The sequence below is a fragment of the Quercus robur genome, chromosome 2, assembly GCF_932294415.1.
Source record: "Quercus robur chromosome 2, dhQueRobu3.1, whole genome shotgun sequence".
In the NCBI taxonomy this organism is placed as follows: Eukaryota; Viridiplantae; Streptophyta; class Magnoliopsida; order Fagales; family Fagaceae; genus Quercus; species Quercus robur.
The window spans coordinates 10,625,060-10,644,800 of NC_065535.1; the positions used below are offsets into that span (position 1 = coordinate 10,625,060).

Here is a 19,741-nt window from a genome sequence, read left to right on the forward strand (position 1 = left end):
ACCATAGACTAATGAGCCAGGCCCAGTCAACACAAGGCTCTTTGATTCGTGAAAATAAAAATCTCGGAATTACTGGATGGTCTGGACATGTAGGTTGCGTTTGGCATTGGTTGAAAATGCTATTTTTTTTACTATTTAACTTATTTTTGCTATTATTCAGCTTATTTTTGTTATTATTCATGAATTTTATTGCACTTTTTAGTGCTATTTATGAATTTCATAATACAATTTCAACTAGTTTTAAGTTTTATCTATAGTACTTCAGCAAAAAAATTTCAGTTTCAGCTAAATAAGTTATTCTCAAATGAAGTCATAAAGATTAATGTCAGCAGAAAAGAAGGGAACTCATGGATAACAGTCATAACAGCAGGAACAAGGAAAGCAAAGCATGCATGTTGATTCTGCCATCCACAACAAATGTTAATAAGGAAAGCAATAACTCTGCAATACATTAATATGGCAATTTTTTTTTTCAAGTCGAACATATGTCCATTGTGGGAAGATCTGCAGTTCATGGACTGCAAACTTTAGTGCACTTATGCTCACAAGAACATAAATTTCCGGACAAAACGGTTTTAACAAGCAAAATTTTCAACAAGAAACTGCCGTGTCCAGATATACTTCAATGATCCTATAAACAATGGAGGAAACCGACTATTATATCACAACTCACTTTGACTTATCTATGGAACTTCCTACATAAAATACAATGAACTTTCATGTATATGAGATTTGTCATTACATAAGGATTACATCCCAACTCCTCTGAACTGAAGTGGAGAAGAAAAACTCTCATTTGATTTAAGTGGAATGGCTCTTTGCCTTCTGAAGAACATCCTTCAAAACCAGAGCAATTCTATGTGACATGTGGGGTTCCAGAAACCTCTCCTTCACCCTCTCATATCCTTTCTTTCCCATTGTTAGCCTCCTTTCTACATGTGTGGCCAATTTGACAATGTTATTTGCAAGAGGTGTCACACCTTCCTTTGCAGCAGGATGCAACAAACCTGTTGTCCCATTCACCACTATTTCCATGGTGCCTCCAGCTGCTGTGCCCTGATAATATTGTCAGTGACAAAAACAATGATGTCAATTGGAACATGAGAAGGAGAAATCAAAACACACACACACACACATATGGGCATTAGTGCACACGTGGAGAAGATGATCCAAACAAAAACAAGAACACAAAACATTCCATTCTTTTTTCTTTTTCTTTTTTTTTTCTTGGTAAGTTTCACACACACCTAAGGAGTTTTGAACCCATTCTATCATATGAGAATAATTTTCTAGAAGGGGCAATTATCAGCAAAATTATATGAAAAATCGAAAGATAATAAGCTTGATATTCGAGTTTTTTTCAAAGAAAATAAAGCCATCATACTGTACAAGTGCAGTTACAAGGATCTATGCAGTTAATAGTTTTTAAAAATGTATACTGTTTCCAAAATAAATTCCTAAAACAGGGCAAAAAGAATGGTATAATTATAATATGACAAGAGAGGGGTAGATGATGAAAAGATATGAACAAATAAAATAAAATAAATAAAAACAGACTCAATCCACATTTGATAATATATTTAATGCAAGCAAATGCCAAGCAGTTGATGAGCAAAACAGCCAAAATAATTGATGATTGACAAACACAATATGAAAATAAACAAAAATGAAACTAAAACTTTGAGGAAAACGGAAGTTTCCACTCCAAATGATATAACATTATATTATTTTTTGATAAGTTACACACACACCTAATGAGTATTGAACCCACAACCTTACCCTCCTTTTTTTCCCTTATTGGTAATTACACATGTACCAAGTGGGTTTTGATCAATGACCTCACCCTTCACCTTGCTCTTACATTGAGAGGGTTTGCCATTTGAGCTAGAACATATTGGCCAACCTCACCCTCCATGTTGCTCTTGCAAGGGAGGATGTGTCATTTGAGTTGGAACTCATCAGCCTAAGAAGACAGTATTTAATTTACCATAGTCTAAGTAAAATGCAGAAATTGTTGGAAACGAAGTCATATCATATGATGAAGACTTACCAACACAGGCAGCTGAAAGGCCATTGCTTCAATGGTTATCCTCCCAAAGCACTCTCCTCGGGCCTACACAGCAATTAGTTTAAACATTTGGAGTGGAGCACAAAACAAATAGAGTCCATGAAACAAAAATAAAACCAAAAGAACACTAAAATATGAAATAAAAAAGAACAACGGAACCTAAAAAACGGTGATTTTCAAAATGCAGCTTAATTAATATGAAACAGGGCAACCAAGATTTCTTATTCTTCTTTGTTAAAAAACATGGGGGTAGAAACATACCAAATAAGATAACAAAGACATCAAAATAGCATGGAATAGCCAGATTCTCACATATTCACCGCCATTAGCATTTTCTATTTTATTATCATATTGTCAAGTTTCACATAAACAATAATTTTACACCACATATAGAATTGAATAAATGCACATGATCAGAAAGTAGAGATTTTGCCCCTTTTTTTAGTTTTTGCCTTTCTTCTATTGCAAGGTTTGAGTAAACAAGAGATCCTAGTTATATAAGCCCTCCGTAGAACACATTTCTGCAAAGAAGAAAGCATAGCAATGAAAAGAGGATTATGCACACTCTAGTGAAAGACCCCCCCCCCCCCCCCCCCAACCCCCAGGTGTGAGGCCCAAAAAGGAAAAAAGAGAGATGACATGCAACACATCATATGCCGAGGACACCACTGGTAATGCAAGATATTTGAAGGAAAACATTTCAACTTGTTGCCTTAGTCTAAATTTTACCATAGCAAATTCTCCTGTTATTTCCTTTTCATTTTTTACACAACAAACTAAACTGCCTCAGATTGAATTGAACCAAAGACTTTACTTACGGGAGATGGGATGGCAGTTAGTTCAAGGGCCATTTGCACTTTAGCAAATAGTCCTTGGTGGAAGAGTGGGGGTGAGGACCAATGAAAAAGCAGTTACAATGATTAAGTACTTACAACAATCAAGTATCAAATCAAGAGTGTAGGTTTCAATATCAGTAATAAAGGTGATCAGCAGAAAGAGGAAATAATAAAATAGAACATAAGAACTGTCTCCTACATGAATTAACATGATATATTTGCAGAAAGTACCTGGGAGTTCTGAACAAGAACATCAATAGAAGCCAAATAAGGAGCTACTGTCAGGGTTTTGTTGACAAAGTGAACACGGTCCTGAATTTTTTTCTCTAGTACAAAGTTCCGCAGTTCTGTCTCGAACTTTGTTTGAGCATTCATGTCACTTCCCACTATTACTGCATGAATTGGTGGCACCTGCAGTTTCTTCTCTTTAATAAGTTGCAGACTTTCATGAAAGGAACGAAGAAATAGATCCTGACCTTTCCCACGTGAAACACCTGTTATATCATGCATGTTGCTCAGAAAATATAAATTTTAAATAGTACAGTCACAAATGGATCTAACCTAGGGTAGTGTATTGAAACAAAGAACCAATTTGGAAACATAATGCAAAAAAGTTAATGTAATATCCAAGTAAACAAAAGATGCCATCCTCACATAGTAAGAGGGGGAAATATGATTACAATTAGGAAAGTAGGTTTGACATCTTTGCAAAAGCAGAATGTTCAACAAATGAGGAAGAGATCACAAATTACCAATTTTAACTCCAAACTGAGAAACCAGGCACAATAAGGTTCATGTTCTGCTATTGAGAATCAAGAACATCCTTAAAGAAACCTTTGTGCTTGGAAGAGACACATTGTTAATTAGAGCTTCATTTATTTGCCTCACCATAACACCCCCACTACCATACAAAAAAGAAAAGAAAAGGAAATATAGGTGCATCTTAAAGCAATGATGTAAAAGTAGTGACAGATCTCAAGAAGATCATAGGCACACAAGCAACAATAAATTTATGAGGATATGCAAAAGTAAGGGTCATAAAGAACACAGCTAAATATGCATTAAATACAAAAATTCACATGACTATCCAAAAACAGTGCAGTTAGCTGGCTACCAATCACAGTCGCAATGCAAAATGTCAAGTTAGTAAGAGATGGACTCTAATCCAGCTTAATTACAAAAAATCATCTATATACTAAGATTTCTCCAAAGAAGAAGTGTGGAATATTTTGCAACCAAATGACTTACTACTATACTACTTTTCACCAATCAGACTAATGAAGGAAAACATATTTATCTTATCCACAGGGAGAGCATACTGTTTATGATGGCAAAGATTAGATCTTCATTCCGCACTCCAAGAGACTCTCGAACATGCTCACGAAGAATTCTCTTGGATACACTATCTTCAGCAACCTCCATTAGTTCCTTGCTATTTCCAAGGTGCACAACGTAAGTTTCAGGCATTTTAATCCTGTAAAGCATTGGCAGGGACATTTATAAGAAAAAGCTCACTTGCAGAAAGCATATGAAAGTGTATTCTATCTACGGAATTGGAATTACATAGAATAGGTAGCAAAAAGAGTTTACCAATTCTACATTACATGCTATATCAACAAAGCCTATTATAAAGTATAAGTATGTGTTCAGTTCTATGTGCCAAGAGAACTAAGTCATTCTCTCTGAAAACCTTATTAATGGCAATGGTTAGTGAAGATTGACCTGAAGATGCTCTCCACTCAAAGTAGCATGCTAATGTACAGCAATTAGATGAAGTCTTAGTAATGTTTATCCACTGGTTATTATATTTTCATCAAATTCATTTGCTTGGTTTTATTTCCAATCAATTCTGCCATGAAATTATTTGATCAGAAGAAGATTATGTATGTCTTACACCTGAATTGATGTACAACTTTTATTCTGATACTTAACTTATTAGACATTAAGTGCCAACATTTAAGAAACTCGGTATGGGATATAGCACTCTGTAATGCATTTATGACATTTCAGAGTGCAAGAGTCCTGGATTCCCTTTCATATGGCCTCTCTAAAGGTAAAGGGTGCATTTCTGATGAAGCCAAATTATAGCCGGTTAGCTTTGTGATCTATTACTCTTCCTTGCTAGATAATCTCACCCCTTGCAAGAAGTTAAGAGAAATGGGACCTAAAACAATGCAATGAGTTGTGGAAGAGGAAATATGGCCTAATTGTTGGGATTGCATAAAACATCTTAATGAGACAAGTTGAGTGAAATAAGCATCAAAGAACTTGAGGATTGATTGGATAGATAAACATGAAACACATAGCATATACTAATTGATTCTAGTAAAATACCCTAAACGCTCTCGGGTTCTGTTCTTCCAGTATTCTGCAGTTGTATGTGAATCAATCATGGCACCTGCAACAAAAGGGAGGTGCTTAACATACTCCACTTTGAAATAATGCCCTCTCATTTCATGAATCCACCACAAAACCTTTGGAAGCACATGAGGAACTTTTTCCTTGAGAACAGCATCCAGCCATTTACCAGCAACAGCAGTATTTAAAATAACCAAATCAGCTTTAAGAGCTGTATCTATAGCTTTTTGACCCTTTGCAGATAGGACCTAAAAGTATTGGAGAATTCACAATTAGCTGGCTAATATTTTAGTAGCACAACAGAATGCCAGTTTCTTGGTCACAAATTAGAAGAAATGAAGCAAGGCAACAAATATGAAAGCCATTAAGAATAAATAAGTCAGAGTAAAGTACAGAACATGAGGAGTGCTTTCTCTTGAAAGCCGCCTAAAAGCTGAATACTGAAGTATGTAAAAACATAATTCCTTTTGCAAGAGAAAAAAGAATGGGAACCAACAAAGGCCTGACTATTCCTCATTTCTGTCTAGCTCGAGCTATAAATCTACTGGCAGAAACATCGTTTAGGAGCAACTTTAAAGTCAAGACACAAAATCTATTATACACATGTTTACACTTATTGCATGATGTACTGAAAGACTCTGAGAACTGTGCCTCCACTAACTGATTCAGCTCATAATTCATAGTGAGATTAATAACAAAAAAATAGGCATTATGAGAAAGGAACCATGAATCTTGCCATAGATAGCAGTCCACTGTAAAACCAGCGATAACCCACTAAGCAAAATTCTTCTACAACAGCAGGAGGCATCCAAATATAAACTTTTCTTGTATAATAAAATTCTATAAAACCTTTTATAGATAGACCTGCTCCACTATTACAAAGGGTTCATGGGACAATTATGTCAAAGCTATGACTAACTAACAAAAGCTTTACAAGTATCCAGATGGAACAAAGCAAAACCATAAAACAATACATAACACCCTAAGTCCCACATAAGATAATTCTTAACAAGAACTTCCATCCTTCAAAAAATGAAGGAGTACATTGCATTGCAATTGATATAACAACCCTTAACGCTATATAGCACATGATTCTGTACAAAACCACCTAATTTTCCACTCATATGAGCTTCTCCAAACTTCAATCTGACATTGGATATAGTCCTATGCGCTCTAACTCTCAATGTCATGACCAGAGGGAGCGCTAGCCACATCTGCACTATATCCCAAATGGACTAATTCAAGTTACAATTAGAGTTCCTCATAATCGCTTACATAGCCCAAATCCACATACCACAAACACAATATTCAAACACACACACACACTTGTGCACCAAACCAAACAAAAGCCCCCTCTTCTATGATAAACAAATCGATTTTGAATTTTTCTTCTCAAAATGAAAGAGCAAAGCTAATGCTAGAAAATACAGCAGAGTATGAATTTGAAAATGTTACCTTAACCCCTCTGTCCAACATTTTATGCTCCAAACTGTAAACGACGTCGTCTAGCTCCACCGGTTTCTGGTTAGTTATCCACACAACCTCCGCACCCACACCTCTCAGCAAAAACGCTAGCTCCATTAACAACAACGGCCCACCTGAAAATTTAAATTAAATTTAAAAAAAAAATTTTAATTAATTTTATTTTCTGAAGAACCAAACGGAAAATAACAATGTTACCAGAAAGAGAGAGCTCGTGGGAAACCAAGAGCACGAGCTTCGACTTCATGAAATCTAGCGGATTCGGTGCGGCTTTTGATTGAATCTGAGCGTTTGTAAATTTGTCTTTCTCTTCTTCTCGAAAACGATTGTTGTTGATAACAATGCTATTACTTGTAGCAGAGCTGGTACTGTTGGTGGCGCAGGAATCGAACGAGGTTCTGGTGAAGAAAAGCATTGCGGTGAAGAGCGAAAGCAGAGCGAGAATCAGCAGCGGCCACCGCTTCTTCTGAATCGCCACCCACGCGCTCTGCTTCCCCATCTCTGACTCCGATTCTGATTTCGCTACAATATACAATCTCGTCGCATTCTAGAAGTTTCGGTTCCGATCTGTTATCTTGAGAGAGTGTGTGATGGTTTAAGAAGAAAATGTAGAATGATCACGGGGCAGTACAGTAGGGAGCGTAAGTTCAGAGGAGAGAGGAAGATTAATTTAATGCTTCGGCATTTGAAAGAAAAGATGAGATATGAGTTTCTTTTCTTGGGCTTTGAAATCAGCCACATTTATCTTGGACCGGCCTACTTAATTTTTTCACAACTTTTTCTCTACAAGGCTTGCTATTGATTGTTTTGAGTATTCATTTTTTAATTCTTCTTTTCATGTTTATTTTTTAAAACATCATATTACCTATTTTAAACTATATTTTATTAAAATATAATTTTTAAAATTTTTTATTATTTATCTTTTTTCACATACAAGTACAACAACTACCATCTTTTCTTTTTCTTCATCCTTGTGGTACGTAAAAAAAAAACTAATAAAATATTAAATGCAAAATGAATAGTGTCAGTATAAATTTATATAATTACTGTAAAAAACTTGTAAATTTATACAATTATATATTCATTTGTGTGGGTCATTTTTAGAGAAAAATATATAAATTTTACATATTCTTCTATCATACACTAAAAAAAATGAGTGCTCTAATTTTTCTTTTTTATATTTAGATACTATCAAAATTGTGGTACTAGAAGGTTTCACATTAATTTTCATGATTTTAGTTTAAAAAACTTCCCACTCTTTTTTATATTGATACTATCGAAATTGTGGTACTAGAAGATTTCACATTAATTTTCATGATTTTCGTTTAAAAAACTTCCCACACAGTGCCATATTGGGTTCTCTGACCACCAGCTATATGTAAGATTATGGTTTTTTTTTTTTTTTGGAAACATTTTGGCAATTTCATGTTTTACTTTATTTGAACTTACTCATTTTGATGTTGTCATATGGGATTCAAAATGGGTGCATACAATGGTTTTTGATGTGAAGTATTCTTTTAGCGAGGAACAATACTCTTTTAGGAAGAAATTAATATCTTAAAAATTCAATTATTGTATTGATTTTTATGTGAGTTGTTATTGTTAGGCTAAATTACAAATTGCACTCTATTATTTTGTAAAATTTAATTTAGTCCTCTAATTTCAATTTCATTCAATTCAGTCCTCTAACTTTCAAATTTGTTTAATTCAGTATCAAAATTCCTATTAGGCTTTGCAAGGATTTGGTCATTAAAGACCCTCAAAACGACATAGTATCAAACAAAGTTGAAAATTAACTACATGAGAGGTGTATTAATCATGGTTTTAAAAACCGAACCGGACATAAAACCGTTTTTTTTTTGAATTTCCGGTTCAACCCGGTTTTTGACCGGTTTTGGGGGTTTTAACCGGACCGGATTGGCTTCCGGTTCCCGGTTGAACCGGTCGGACCGGCCGGTCCGGTCCGGTTTTTAAAACAGTGGTATTAATCTTATGAGGAGTGTTAGTTGGTAAGATAAGAATACTAACTCTATTAGGAAAATTAGTTCTATATTTGAAAAAAAAAATAATAAATAAAGGCAAGTCTCAATCCCTATAAATAGAATGGTGGTGTAGCTTTGTTTAATATGTGAGAGCTCGAAGACCTTTGTCTAATGAGAGAAATAAAGACTTCAGTTTTCTCTAGCATGTTAGTGTGTGGATATTTCTAGGTGTATTTGTGAGTATAATTGTAAATAGTAGATTTTGTTTAGCGTTGGTTGTCATAGAATTTGTCAAACCAGATTAACTTTTATACGTTCTTGTGCTTGCCATTTTATGTTTGGCAGTTTTGCTATGCCTTTTCCATAGTTCATTTGGCTCATTTTGATAAGTACAAACTTTTTAAAATATCATTTTTTTTTTCTTTCCTAGCATAGTTGCATGTTTGCCCGATATTTTTTTTAAGCACTAGTTTAAGAAAACAAGCTGACTCGAGAATTACATAAAAATAGAAAGACTGACCAGAATAATAGCCAGCTTGGTGCTACTAAAAAGCTCTCACTTGCATTACAAGCATCACATAGCTTCATGCCTTCACCAGAATTAGATGACAATCAACACAGCATAAAGCATTATAAATTGTAGATAATTAGTTGCTCAATTAATTCGACGACAGTTCTTCCTAACTTCACCATTAAAACCAGTGAGAGGGCTTATGTTGCCCATCTTAACCATAGATTTAGCAAACTGGATGAAGAATAGGCCCGCATCCTCAGCATAAATCTTAACCAATTGCATAGTAGTCCCAACACTTCCTGTGAAAAGCACTTCATCTGAATTGAGCAGCCCTTTTCCCCACAGGATGTGCTTGAAATACGCGTTGTCGAATTTTGCAGGGGAGGCAAAGTCCAAGGGAGAGGTGTTATTGTCACCACCTGATCTAGGACAAACTGATTTCAAATAATAGTAGTAGCCCTTGTCAAGAGTCTGGTCAGGTTGGTTGTCTCCGCTTTGGTTGTACAGTCTTTGCTTGAATGACACACACCTTGCTAAACCAATTGTATGGCCCCCTGCAATGTGATAATGAGTAATCATTAAATGATTAAGTTTCAAGACAATTGATAATTTATCATGGTCAACATTAGTGTGTTACATCTAAAAAGTCAAATTTACCTGAGAGTGCAACGAGATCAACTTCATCAAGTCCTTGACGGTTGAACGATGTTACAAGGTTTTGGAGGGTAGCGTTTGGCGGGGGAATATTAGTGTTTGAAGCATTTAAGCTTGCTGTCTTTGAGTCCCTTCTTCCCAATGGGACCTCCCAATACGGTCCACCGCTCTGTTTTAACACACCCAACAAACTTAGCAAACTGGTTGGTAAGAAATCCTTAAAGTACCAATTCAGAAGGCCATTAGAAATTCTTCTAGTAAGGATAAACCTTTTTCGCCTATCAAGGTCCTTCTAAGGACATATTTAAACAATTATGCAATGACACTATCATTTTCCATGAACTTCTAGTTTCCATTTTCAAGGAACTTATGTCATAAAGTACAGTTGTAACCCAAAAAAAATAAAAGACTTTAAAAAACTGTACATAAATAAGTTAAATAAACTAGAAAAGAAAATGTTGAAATACTATAGTTTTCCTATAAAGCTTTATAAATTGACGAGTCTATGAATATGACTCACGTTAACAAAATTAATAAAAAATAAAACAAAAAGGCAAACAAAGTAGGGATGAAGTTTGAGCTTTGGCTTACTAATACGATGGAGTCACGAGCAACAAGGGCGAGAATGTCTGCACAAGAGACAGTTTGAGGACATGCTTCTTCCAACTTGGCCTTGATCTCATCAATCACTTCAAAACCTCTAAGAGAATTTTTATTTGGCACAGAATTCTTTTCACTGACTATTGTGGCACTATCATCTAGTAATATTGAGGCGTCGCAACCCTATAACATTAGAAAGTTGGACCATTTTATGAAAGTGACAAGAAGAAGCACAAAGGATTCTAACTTTTAAATGATTTGTTATACTTTTAACAAAAAAGGAAAATAAAAATAAAAACGAGAGAGAGAAAATTTTATTCTTCTATATTTTATTAATAACTCTAATTACAGAATTTTTTTTTTCCTTCATATATTTTCATTGCACACAATAAAATAATGTGGGTGGTATGACAATACGAAAACAGTGTTGCACTAGTTACAATTCGACACCTCAAAAAAAATGTAAAAGAAATTGTGAAAATGTTTCATATTTTATATGTTTGTGCTTTTGGAGCCAATGGAATAATTCTAAAACCTGGACAAAGCAGTCATGGAAGTGGACCCTAAGCAAAGAAGCAGCTATCCTTGGCTCATTGGCAAAGGCTCTCTCCAACACAGACATAACAATGTCATTGGCTTGGGGACAAGAGGATAGATAAAATTCAGGGAAAAGGCTAAAAGACCATCCACCACTTCCACCATGACCACCCCAGCCTAAATTGAAGCCATGGTTAGCTGAGGAGAGTGTGGCCGAGAGGGAAGCTATTACTATAAGACCAAGAGTAACTTTGAAGAGTTCCATTGATGATTCAAATTATTGCTGCACGATCTACAAATTGCCTAGCCTTTGCTTGCATATATATAGAGCTCAAGACAATCAAATCAACCACTTTCCCTACCAAAATACTCTCACCTAATATGGATGCCTACTGCCGAGGGATTACTAGGTCTAGTTGTGAACCTGTTTTTGGGGCACAAGAGTTATGTCACTCACGAGTGCGTCTGTGAGAGAGGACGGATTTGGTTTTGACTCTGGTATCAGCTGCTCACAAGGACAAATTTGGATGGATCTGACTTCTACATTATTGTTCCCCTCGTGGAAACTTTCATCAACCTTTTCTAGCTAGCTTTAAATGGATATTAAACAACCATATTTAAGTTATTTACTTGAACTGATATTCCTCTCTTTTTTGGGATAACCGAACAAGTACTAGTTGACAAAAAAGGAAGTAAATAAATAGACAGCTGAACAAATGAACTTAACACATTTAAACCCAGAATAATTCAAGACAATACTTAGCTCTAATTGGAATTCTTCCAATCAAGAGACAAGAATGGTTTACCCTTTTGTTTAGTTATCTGTATCTTGCCAACGCTGCTTTATTTTTGGGAGAAAAATAATTCATAAATATGCTACATTTTAATTTCACACTCATTTTCCAAATGAACTCCATTAACAGGAAAATCTGGAACTATGCTAGTTTTGTTTCTTACACTTCCAAAAGAAAACAAAAGTTGGCTACTCTGCATAACAGATCTTTTGTTTCTTAATATTCAATAGCCCTTCATTCCAATTCAGATTAGTAAAAATGGGAAAGAAAAAAGAAGCATAAAAATGAACATAGAGACGTGGCTTGTTAAGACTTCAAATTGTTTTGTTTTACATATGTAATATCACTGCAAATGGTGAATTCTCTTAATTAATTATTAGCATGTTTGTTTTGTTTCCTTTATCACTTCAGTATCACTTCAGTGCTCTCTCTCTCTCTCTGATGAGGAGCCTTATTAAGTTAAAAGCTATTTACAAAGTGATTAATGCGGACATGCAAAAAAAAAATCTCCTGAACTTCTTTCCTTAACATTTTGATGAATACTTTAATATGATTGTATCTGGGATTCTTTCTTTCCGCACTTAAAATTTTTGCGATATGGTTTATACCCATCCCATGCTAAATTGGAATTTTGCATAACTGAATTAATCAACGAGGATGGTTATTTCTTGTCCACTGTTGGTTTGCTTCTTGATGATATTCGCTTTCATGTAAGTTTTTTTAATCAGTTACGTTACTCTCATGTAAAGAGAGAATGTAATAAGGTTGTTTATTCTTTAATTCGATATGCTTTAAGAATTTTGGATTTTGTTGTGTGAATGAAAGATATTCCACAACCTTTATTTTTTGTTGTCCAAATTAACATCATTGGTTTTCATTAACGAAAAGTTTATGTTTGTCCCTAAAAAAAAAAAAAATATTGGCTAAATAAAGTTAACTGAGTCTAAATATCCCAACGTCTCTTGAACTATCCTAACCCATCCAAACAAAAGTTAGTAGCTTGGTCGGAAAAAAAAAAGTGGTACTACTAAAAAGCTCTCGCTTTCATTACAAACAATAAACAAACATCACATAGCTTCACCAGAATTACATGTCAATCAAAACAACAAAAAAGCATTTAAATCAAACAGTTTAACTGTTTAAGTAGATGGATTTGGTTTTGACTGGTATTAGCTGCTCACAAGGACAAATTTGGATGGATCTGCCTTCTACATTATTGTTCCCCTCGTGGAAACTTTCATCAACCTTTTCTAGCTAGCTTTAAATGAATACTGAACACCATATTAGGTAGGGGCAGGGGCGGCCCTTAAAAATATTGGGTTTCAAACTCTCGTGCTTTCTCCTGTTTTAATATAGATGAAGTACACTTGGCAGACCAACAATCCAAAGGCTAAAAAAAAACCCCACGTCATTCTCTCTCAATTTTGTCTCTCTTTCTCTCTCAATTACTCAGAAGTTTTCACGGCCCAAGCAAACCCACTAGGCACTATCATACATACACCCAACACCATTGGCAAAGGACGGCAAGGAGTTGTCGAAAATAATGTCAGAGACGCCATCTGAGACGCGTGGCCAGCACATCAAGATCGCTGTTGCAAATACTTAGAAGCTTAACAAATTTTTCTTTGATTTTATATTCCTAATTTCCAACGTCTATGTCTCTCCCTCTTGCTACTGATTTCATCACTACTGCATGATTACTCTTCTCTCTTTTTGTTTCTAGCACTTCATTTTGTGATATATTTGATGGATGGGTGATTGATTATGGGTGCTGGTATGTGGCTTAAATTTCTTTGATTTTACTGTTATGGGTTTCGCACGGCAAGGTTATTCTTGGGGTTTCCTTTTGAGGGAGACAGAAAGACAAAATTTTGAGAGAGTTCTTGCTTTACCTCTTCTAGGTTCTTTGAATTTGTCCAAAAAATTTTGTTTCAATTTGGGTGATGCTTTCTTCTCTAGCGAGATCTGGTCTTAGCTCTAATACCCGGTTGACAGTAGTGATGATATTGGAGAGAGATTGGAGCAAGGAAAGGGAAATAAAGACAAATTATAAAGAAGGAAAATTGTATTTCACGTGTTACTTGGGTGTATGAGTGTGACAGTGGGTTTGCTTGGTTTGTAATTGAGATAGAATGAGAGAGAGAGAATGACTTGGGTCTTTTTTAGCCTTTAGATTGTTGGTCTGCAAGGTGTCTTTCAGCTATATTAAAACTGGAGAAAACATGAGAGTTTGAAACGGGAGGAGAGCCGGACTTAAAAATATTATATATATTTATAATATTTTTTTTTGTTAGTTTAATATTTTAATTTATTCTTAAATATATTTTTGCACACTCTAATTTAAATCTTATATACCCTTACTACAATTATTTCCAACTCTAAGAGTACGAGTAAGTGTTTGTTAATTGTAAGTATCACTCTTTATTATAAACTAGTAAGTTTTTCACGCGATGCACGGATAATATTGTAATGTTTTATGTAAATTTTTTGGAGGATGTTGTAGATATATTATAGTGTATTTATTATAAAATTTTGTTAGTAATGAGTACATCATAAGAAATAACAATTATAAATTGCACACATATATCTATTATATTTATTTTGTTCAAGTAATGAGCAGTAAAAAATAAAAATAAAAACAATTTTGAAGTAATGTTGTATAATAAAAGTTGATAAAAACATATTAATTCATTCCGTATTATTGATTTTTATTATATGATGTAATAAAGAGCTTCATTAGGAAACCTTTTTTTTTTTTTTTTTTTTTTTAAATTCTTCAATGCTTTGTTATTGTGGTATGACAATGCTTGTAGAGCTTATTGAGGGGGTATGTTATCATAATCTGTTTCTTCATAAATATACACCGTCAATTTTGGTTTAGCATGGCTTGTTCATAATTATAAGTTTGAAAACTATTATTGTATTTCAATTTTGGTAAATAATCTTTTATATATATATATATATATATATATATAGTCATAGTATATTGTTAACCCCGTAGCTTGAAATTTGATCCCAAATACTTTGTGCATGAAGATGTGTCAATTCAACTAAAAGATCATTGGCAAGTTAACAATCCTAATAGTAAGAGATTTTGATAAAATTTCTGGAAAACATAATCACTAAGCATAAAAATTAATCAATCTTATAATTGTTTAAAGAAAAAAAAAAATTCAACAAAAGAAATATACCCCAAGTGTCTGTACTGTGGTTATCCATACTTTTCTAAAGTCTAAACAAGTAAACAACAGCGTATAGTGTTTGTGTGGCTTCTCCATATTATATATCATATGTTGGAGAATCAAAAAAATCAGTAATAGCACTGGTAAGATGATTCACGAGCATATGTTTATGTGGCAGTCACTATCGAAAGGCTTAAGGTCCAATATCTCAACGAAAGAAGGCCTAAACACGGGGCATATATTCTCACGAGTAGCTTATGAGTTCCAATGTGGGATTATTTAATCACCTTGGATATAGATGTAAGAGAAATTACCACCGGGCCTTGTAGCCCAAGTGATACCTGGTTCACCACATAACCGTCAGTGTGGGGATATCTCCTGCAATAAACAATTACCCAGCAAAAAAAAATTTAAGAGAAATTTAGAAGAAAATTTCTATAGAGTAAATAGAGAGTGTTTCATCTTATTTTTTCATTGTCAAAATGCTATAGCTTACAAATATTTATACAGGTTGCTTGCAAAGCTTATTAGCTAAGAAAGCCCAATGACAACATGTAAGTTGTAACCAACTTCTAGATTACAAGGGTTAGTATATTAGTACAAAAATTATACTTACACACCTGTAGCACATATTTGGGTCCTTACACACTCTTTGGTGGACAAAGGGTACATAATTATTTATTTTGACACCTAATAACATTTACTCTTGTTTTGTTCTTGTGTTTTTAATAAGAAAGAAACTTTCTCTTCCCCATAATAAAAATTCAAATAAATGATAAAATTAAAATAGGAATTTGAGAGAATTTTTAATACTCAAAATTGAAGGTAATAATGGGCAGGTTTTGTTCAAATCAGAGATGGATTTAGGACCACTTCTTCTAATTCCATCAAGCTTTTGCAACTGAAGTGAATGCCACAAAGACATCATAACGAAGAATATGGTTTTGTACTTCCATCATCAACAAAGCATTATGGATGAAGATTTATATATACAAAGCATGTGGATGATTAATCATGGGATACATGATATGCACTTGATCCCAGTGGTCCTCTTTCAAAGTAGCATGTGGCATAGAACTTTGGCATGCTTGACTTTAAAGGGTTTGTGCACTTGAAAAGCTGACAAAAATGTGATAATCTGGTTGATGCCACTGTTTTTAATGAGGCAAAGAAGCCTAGAATTATAGTCAATTGCTGTTAAACAATCTCTAATCTCTTATTTTTAAGCAGATGATTTGTGTATACCAATGTCTTTTTTGTTGTATATTCTTAGTTGTCCTAAAAATACATGTGCCTGCTTGTGTTGTGTATTTGATTGGTGGTCCAAGTCCAACTCTTCCTCTATGGATCCGTAAGTACAATGAAAATTAAGCAGGACCACTACACATCTGAGATGCATACGGTGGTCATCATAGTCTGACATGGTTCTTAAGAAGTGGGTTGCAATAGGATGTTCTCTTTTTAAACGTTGGGGACATTGGACTTGCAAGGAACCATCATTCATTTAAAGTCCAACAAAGTGTTTATAAATATTAGATTTAGTGTTAAGAGCCTACTTGCCAAAGAGGCATCAAAACGTTTAATTTGGATTGTGGGGGAAGGGAGGGGAAGTAAGGAGGAGTAGATTAGAGTTGATAAGAAACTAGACTAATTTTCAGCTAACTCTATTCTACTCCTCTCTATTCACCCTCCCTTTCCCTCAGAGTGAGTGTGCTATTTGTTTTTTATTTTTTAAATAATAAAGTGTTAAACAAGCCAATTATCCCCCAAAAAAAAAAAAAAAAAAAAGCCTTACTACCTAGTTAAATTAATGCTCTCTTGACCTTAAAAAAAAATTATATTAGTGCTATCAAGACTTTGACGTCCAAGTTTGCTATACAATCCTAATAAGACTACAGATACAATTTCCTTCCAAAAAAAGAAAAAAGAAAAAAAGAAAGAGACTACAGATACAATAAATTTCGCAATTCTTTTTACAATTTGTTGAAGTAATAGATTGTGATTATTGTAATATCATTTTCATGGGACTATTCGTGACATTAATTTTATTGTACACAAATCACAACCTATCATTTTAATCTATACTATCTATAATAGGAGTCATCTCTTTAATCTATACTTTTTTTTAAGGTTAAAAGTACTTCATCTAGTAACCAATAACTTCTCCTACAAATGTTTTAGGAATAAGATCAATAATGTTAAAAAATACTCCATAAAATTCTCTTTCTTGAACTCAACTTTTATGGGTTTCAAAAATACCCCTATACATTAAGTTTAAGTATGAAAAAACTTGAGAACAACAAGGTAAAGATACATCTTTAGTTTCACCTAAAACTTTGCCCACAAAATAGGACCACTCTCCTACTAACTCATGTCTTTAAAACAACTCCACTTAAAAATAAAAATAATCTATACTATTTATAAAAAGATTTCCCTCTTTGAACTAGACTTTTCTGAAGGTAAAAAATATTCAATTTAGTAACCAATGACTTCTCCTACAAAAGTTTTAAGAATAGGGACAAAAATATCAAAAAAATTCCCATAAAATTCTCTCTCTTGAACTGGACTTTTATATGTTTTGAAAATATCCCCACACCCTAATTTAAGTGTAACAAAACTTGAAAACAACATGATAAAAATACATCACTAACTCCACCTAAAACTTTGCCTACAAAATAGGATCACTCTCCCATTAATCGATATCTTTAAAACAACTCTACTTAAAAAATAAATAAAGGTCACCACGTTTCACGTTTTTTTACTTCATCAACAGGACTTATTGGTTTCTTTTTTCTCTCTCTTATTTTTATTTTATTTTTGAATTTTTAGTTTCCTTAATCTCTAATCTCATGTTTTTTTTTGTTTGTTTTTTTATTATTTAAAATTTTCGGTTTCCTTAATCCTTACTCTCATGTTTTTGTTTTTGTTTTTTTCCCTTCTCAAATTTCCTTTTCTTTATTTTGAATTTGAAGAAAAAAAAACACCCCTCCTATAAAACCATTACTATAACTTCACATATATATTCCTTAAATTGGCACTATCACGTATCTTTTTTTTTTCTTTTTTGGTAAATTGCAAATTATATCCCTAAAGTTTGGGGATGATTGGATTTTATACATTGAAGTTTCAGAATTTAGATTTTACTCCCTAAAGTTTGGTGATGTTTGGATTTTACATTTTGAAGTTTCAGAATTTGGATTTTATCCTATATTTTAGGATTGTTTGGATTTTACTCCCTAAAGTTTTGAGGTGTTTGGATTTTACACCCTAAAGTTTCATAATTTGGGAGTGTAAAATTCAAACAATCCTAAACTTAGGGGGTATTTACACCCTAAAGTTCCAGAATTTGGAGGTGTAAAATTCAAACAATCCTAAACTTTAGGGGGTAAAATCCAAGTTCTGAAACATCAAGGTGTAAAATCCAATCACTCTCAAACTTTAGGGGTGTAATTTGCAATTTAATCTTTTTTTTTTTTTTTTGGAGGACAAGTCAATTCTCAATTATCCTAATCACAACTTCTATGAGATGACTATTCGAATTAGTAGCATTTGTTCAAACATTCAAAAAATAAAAAAACTACCATCCCACGTAATCATGAATCCATGATTCCATCAAAAAAAAAAAAAAAAAAAAAAAATCATGAATCCATGATCAGTTGCCAGTTGCCACACTTTGGTTTTTTCTCACTTTTCCCACTTCATTGCACCAAAAAAATTTTCAATCCCAAATTCCATTGGAAGAATATCGATATTTTTGTAGTTGGTGGCACCATTTTGCTGTTGGTGGAGGGGCCTAAAACTTTACTATTCTTGACTTTTTCTTTCAATCTATTCTCCTACAAGTGTTTTAAAATATATGTATGTTTATAAATTGTATTTTGTTGTTCATTAAATTCTTTTTTTTTTTTCATTAGTGAAGAATTAAGGTATTAAACCCAAAAGTTCCCCTTCCCCAAGAAAGGAAAAGTCAGTTCTACACTACTATAAAACCAAAGCACTCACAAATCAAGGTACGCATAATTTCTCCAAGCTCTGGCACTCTAGAGTTGTGAAGAATTCTCTAACTTAACCTTCAGAGGGTATTTGGCCGGCACCACACCGGTGCTCTCTGTAAGATTTTTTCCATTCTTCTTTGTTGTGCAGGTTTTGTCTAGAGCACGTAAGGACCGCACAGCTTACTGACGAATTTCAGCTTCATCAGTAAGTTACACACAAACCCAAGAGTTTTGAATCCATGCCCCACCCTTAGACTTTAGCTTAAAACAAGAGTATGTGCCAATTGAGTTAGAGCTCATTCGCAATCTATCCATTCTATCATATGAAAATAATTTTCTAGAAAGGGGCAATTTTTTTTTTTTTTTGGCTGAATTAAAATCTTATTGAACCACATCAAAAACAAAATCTCAGGATGCCTCAGCCAAGATAACATTAACAAAACTTGGGGGGCCAAATCCCATATCAAAAGAACCAAAAAAAGACTGACTAAGAGACCACTTGGCTAGCACATGTGCAGCCTGATTAGCCTCCCTATGAACCCAGTTAAAAAATACATGGCCATAGTTACTAATTACATTCTTAACTGAATCCACAAAATTCAAAAGTCTCCAAGGAATTAACTTCCCACCAGCTCTAATGGCATCTATACAAACTTTACAATCACTCTCTATAATGCAATTAAAAAAAGAGAAATTCAAAGCAAAGTGGACAGCTGGCATTAGCCTCTGCTTGAACAGG

The 19,741-nt window shown here is 33.9% G+C and overlaps 2 protein-coding genes and 1 pseudogene across 2 annotated transcripts; all 3 read right to left on the reverse strand.

The window, feature by feature from the left end:
* Window positions 1-424: 424 nt before the first annotated feature.
* LOC126712311 (uncharacterized) lies at window positions 425-7,453 on the reverse strand. The gene is made up of 7 exons (XM_050411598.1): window positions 6,943-7,453; window positions 6,718-6,860; window positions 5,239-5,510; window positions 4,224-4,378; window positions 3,136-3,398; window positions 2,051-2,113; window positions 425-1,056 (listed from the first exon to the last, which is right to left on the reverse strand). Exons 1-7 carry the CDS (start codon window positions 7,241-7,243, stop codon window positions 802-804), a joined length of 1,452 nt encoding a protein of 483 aa, XP_050267555.1. The 5' UTR covers window positions 7,244-7,453; the 3' UTR covers window positions 425-801.
* A 1,769-nt stretch (window positions 7,454-9,222) lies between these two features.
* On the reverse strand, window positions 9,223-11,339 carry LOC126712312 (peroxidase 9-like). The gene is made up of 4 exons (XM_050411599.1): window positions 11,030-11,339; window positions 10,486-10,677; window positions 9,898-10,063; window positions 9,223-9,794 (listed from the first exon to the last, which is right to left on the reverse strand). The coding sequence occupies exons 1-4, from the start codon at window positions 11,294-11,296 to the stop codon at window positions 9,382-9,384; spliced, it is 1,038 nt and encodes a 345-aa protein (XP_050267556.1). The 5' UTR covers window positions 11,297-11,339; the 3' UTR covers window positions 9,223-9,381.
* Window positions 11,340-19,410: 8,071 nt separating this feature from the next.
* The window catches only part of LOC126694701 (MDIS1-interacting receptor like kinase 2-like), an 83,869-nt pseudogene continuing 83,538 nt past the window's right edge, over window positions 19,411-19,741 (reverse strand).